Source organism: Triticum dicoccoides, chromosome 7B, assembly GCF_002162155.2.
Source record: "Triticum dicoccoides isolate Atlit2015 ecotype Zavitan chromosome 7B, WEW_v2.0, whole genome shotgun sequence".
Taxonomy (NCBI): Eukaryota; Viridiplantae; Streptophyta; class Magnoliopsida; order Poales; family Poaceae; genus Triticum; species Triticum dicoccoides.
In genome coordinates this window covers 370,019,815-370,023,739 of record NC_041393.1, presented here as the reverse complement: position 1 = coordinate 370,023,739, position 3,925 = coordinate 370,019,815, and the positions used below count along the sequence as shown (strand labels likewise).

The 3,925-nt window shown below is 44.8% G+C and overlaps 1 protein-coding gene across 1 annotated transcript; it reads right to left on the bottom strand.

The window, feature by feature from the left end:
• Positions 1-2,866: 2,866 nt before the first annotated feature.
• LOC119338919 (RING-H2 finger protein ATL39-like) lies at positions 2,867-3,334 on the bottom strand. The gene has a single exon (XM_037611128.1). The coding sequence runs from the start codon at positions 3,332-3,334 to the stop codon at positions 2,867-2,869; it is 468 nt and encodes a 155-aa protein (XP_037467025.1).
• Positions 3,335-3,925: the final 591 nt, after the last annotated feature.

Here is a 3,925-nt window from a genome sequence, read left to right as displayed (position 1 = left end):
TGCTATACATTCATGTCGGTCAGAGCAGATGTGACTGAACGAGACGACATGATAGATTTCAACATGGATTCATGATGGCTTACTAGTCGGCCGCTTGCCCGACATTCACATTGGTGCAACACTCAGAGGCCTACTACGCCGTCCGCCCCGACTATTTAAGTCCGCCTGGCCGCGGACGCAAATCCTACAATAGCACACCACATCCTATTCTCTTTCCTCATCTTCCCAAATTCGCACACCTCCAACTCTGGCTGTGGTGATGGGAAAGTCTGATGGCTCGAAGTGGTTCTTCGTGCACCCTCCAGATTGGGGGGGGGATCCGGCTCTTGACGCTGCCAACTGCATTTTCTGGTCCTGTCTTACCGCTCCCTCCAAGGTGAAACCGGAGCCCACCTCCTAGGACGACGGGGAGCAGAAGTCGCGCCTCCTTGTCGAGGTTGCCATGACGGACGAAGAGTTCGGGCGGGAGGTGGAGATGGTGATTCAATGGGTCTGGGACCGCCAACCCCGCCGCTCCCGCGTGCAACACCCCAATTTTTTTACTTATCTTTTTCCTGAGATTTCATTTTGATATTCAAATTTGAGGATTCTTTTGGAGTAGAACTCAATTTTTTTTACTCTTTTCCTCTCCCAAGTGATCCAATTTCTCTAAGCCTTTGCCAAAGCATTGCAACATCCATCCTATCTTCCCGTGATCTTTATCCAAATAAATGTTCATTTTTCATTCAAAGGGATGTCATCATTATGTTGTGAAGCAACACTTATTCCCTTTGATCCTAAAGCTCCTACAACATTTTTCATAGCTTACCGCATTCATGGACTCCACCTACACCCAATCATTGTATCCCCTAGTTCATTTATGGAGTTCAACAACCTAAATCTACTATTGGCACATATGCACCCCTAGGCACCAAGTGCCACTTGGTCCCTCCTATTCCTGTGAATCTTGGCCGCACCCGCAATGAAAGAAATTGGAAAAGTCTTGTATTTAATTGTTGCCACTAAGGGTAAAGGTTGATTAGAGGATTCAATTGAGTCCCATAAATAACAATATGTCATCTTGCTTAAAGCAATTATTTATTCTTACACTTGATGTCTAGATGGTGCCGAGAGAATCTCACTTTACATATGGATTATTTAGCTATATGATGCAGAGAATATCTACATATGTAGTATTTGGACGTACTGCTTACGTAGAATTAACACATCCATATGTTTGTCAGAAATATTTCATTGTGCACCTTTTCACATGACTGTGTTACTTGCGGCACTTTTATGTATTGGAGAATTATATTTGGCGAAACTATAAATTTAGTCCCAGTTTTAGCATAAGAATTACCTTCCAACAACTTTTACATGCACCTTTATTCCTTTTTGTTTTATTTCAAAAATGCAAAAGAAGTTATCCACCACATTATCATTTAACTGTCTTGTGCAACTAGCAAGCCTAGCAAGGTTGACACCCTTGTTAGTATTGTTGGGGACACAAGTGTAGTTTTATACAGATTGTTCATGGGTTTCTCACCCAAGGAAATCTTGCTACTTACTACAAACTCCTGCTCCTGAGAGCTCAACTAGCTGTTAGCCTATATACCCGGCAGTCAACAAGAAAATTCCTGGCGTCGTTGTTGGGGATGCAAGATGTTCTGCTATGTAGTATATACCTCTTGTGAACTTCACATCAACACCAACTGACTATTCGTTCCTCGCTTGCTCTTGGATCCAATGTAGTCTTGTCCTTGGCGTGTAACTCTGTGCATTTTAAAATCGAACCGAAAACCATATAAAAATTAAACTGAGTTGAACCAATTTTACTGTATTTGTAGTTTTCTGTTTTATGTATGGTATAAACTTTGATGCCATTTTTAATTTCGGTTTTATATGGTACACACTGAACGGTTCACGCTAATATTTATTTATTTATATTTCTTGAGACAAACTACCATACAAGTGGCCATTGTCTTGTACAGGAACCAGATTCCCTACTAAGTACCTCCATATTTTCTGTAATGTAGTCATTTTTCTCTTAAAAAATGCTAAGCACGCTCATAACTATTCAGTCCTGAATCCATGCATGCATGTATATTATATATAACATATACTTATATATAGTTATATACTATTTGTATAAAAAGGTATGTGTTGTTAGGCATAAATCCATAAATTATTATTATGTCATTTTCAAGTTCGCGTCAACTTTGGGTATTATGGTATATACTGAAACCATACCAAAATTATTTGATATAACAAAACTGAACCATATTTTAATTCATATCGTATTCACCAAACTATTAATATCGTACAAACCGAAAACTCATATAAACCGGGCCACGTAAACCAAATGAACAAAGTGACTGGCGTGTGTGCTGTTCAAGAGTCAGTGATCTTCATGTGGCCGCTCCGCCTCTGTTGCCCGCACTTTGGTGGTGGTTGCGTGCATGGAAGTCGGATGCGCTTGCTCAGGGAGAGGCGTGACGATGACGATGACACCAAGATGCAACCACATTGATGTTTCATTCATAAAGGTGGGTGGTTTATCTGGTGTGCCTGATCAGCGGGTTGTGTAGGGTTTCATCCTGTTTTTCTCGAATTAACCGGACAACTCTTCTTCTTAGTCAATAAGAATGGCAATCTTTGCCCGGCTTTAAAAAACAAATAAACCATTTATACTAAAGTTTACTTAATTTTCAAATGGGCAGGAAGCAAGATAAATGAATGCAACACTTGTCTCTTTACAACTATTCCTATTCAGTGCGAACCTCTAAAGCAGTACTCTCTTGGTAAAGAAATATAAATGGAGTACAAGCGTATGAACGTGGCCACGCAAAAGCCTAAGCAGGTTTTTGTTTTTCTGGGGTACAAAAGCCTAAGCAGGTGGTAGCCGGCCAACGCCCGTGGCCGGGTCCGTGTCCGAGCGGCAGATCGGGCACGTCGAGTGCGCGCCTAGCCACGGGTCGATGCACTCCGCGTGGTACACGTGCAGGCACGTCGGCAGCAGCCGCACCGTGTCTCCTAGCTGCAGCGCGCCGAGGCAAACCGAGCACGTCGCCGCCTCCTCCCCTCCGCCCGTCATGTTGTGCTTCACCGATAGGCTGTACGTGAACGCCGGGAGCCCGGCCGTCGCACCGGCGGCGCAGGCCTGGCGAAGCTGCCGCTGGTCGACGCGGACAGTAGCGGTGACTGTACCACGCTCCGGTAGCGGCCGCGCCCGGGCGGCCGCCGCCGCGCCGTTGCGGTGACCCCGGCAGAGGCTGCACACGATGATGGACACGAGCAAGGAGGCCACGATGCCGATGAAGATGCCGGCGATGATCCTGTCCTCAGGCTGAGCCATTGGCTTGGTGGAGTGGCAGCTGCACGGTAACCATTGATGTTTGCAGCATGGTTTATAGCACGAGTTTTGAGTAAACTAATGGCGGATCAACGCGACTACTTGGAAGCCAATCCTGTCGAATTGTTTAGAAGCAAAAAATAAATATTGCCAAACGCGCTTCTAACGTTGTATCGAAGGGGAAGTCACGGGGATTGGCATGGTTATATTTTGTTTGTACGCGACAGCAAGCAACCGGACCGGACCGGACGGCGGCGGTACGCTGACGCTGCCAAGGCTGTTCGTGTGAATGTGCTGCGCAGATCAGCGTGCTGGAAACCCCACAAAGAAAAGTAAAATATCAGCATACTGGGCAGATGGGTGAAAACTGGAAACATCTGTCTTTGTCGAAATTTTACCACGTAAAACTTTTACCGGTTAATTAACAGAAAAATCGGGTAAGAATCGTCACAACATTTCGATTTCTTGCTGACGAGTGCGGTCTTGTGTGACGAGTCAGGTCGCCCGAGTGCCTTATTTTTTGATAGGTTATTTTGAACTTTCAAGCACACAAATAAAATACACTACAGCGTGGTTAATCACATCTCCAATCGC

Excerpts from the sequence above, each read along its gene's own strand:
- LOC119338919 (XM_037611128.1), bottom strand. The coding sequence starts at position 3,334 with ATGGCTCAGCCTGAGGACAGGATCATCGCCGGCATCTTCATCGGCATC.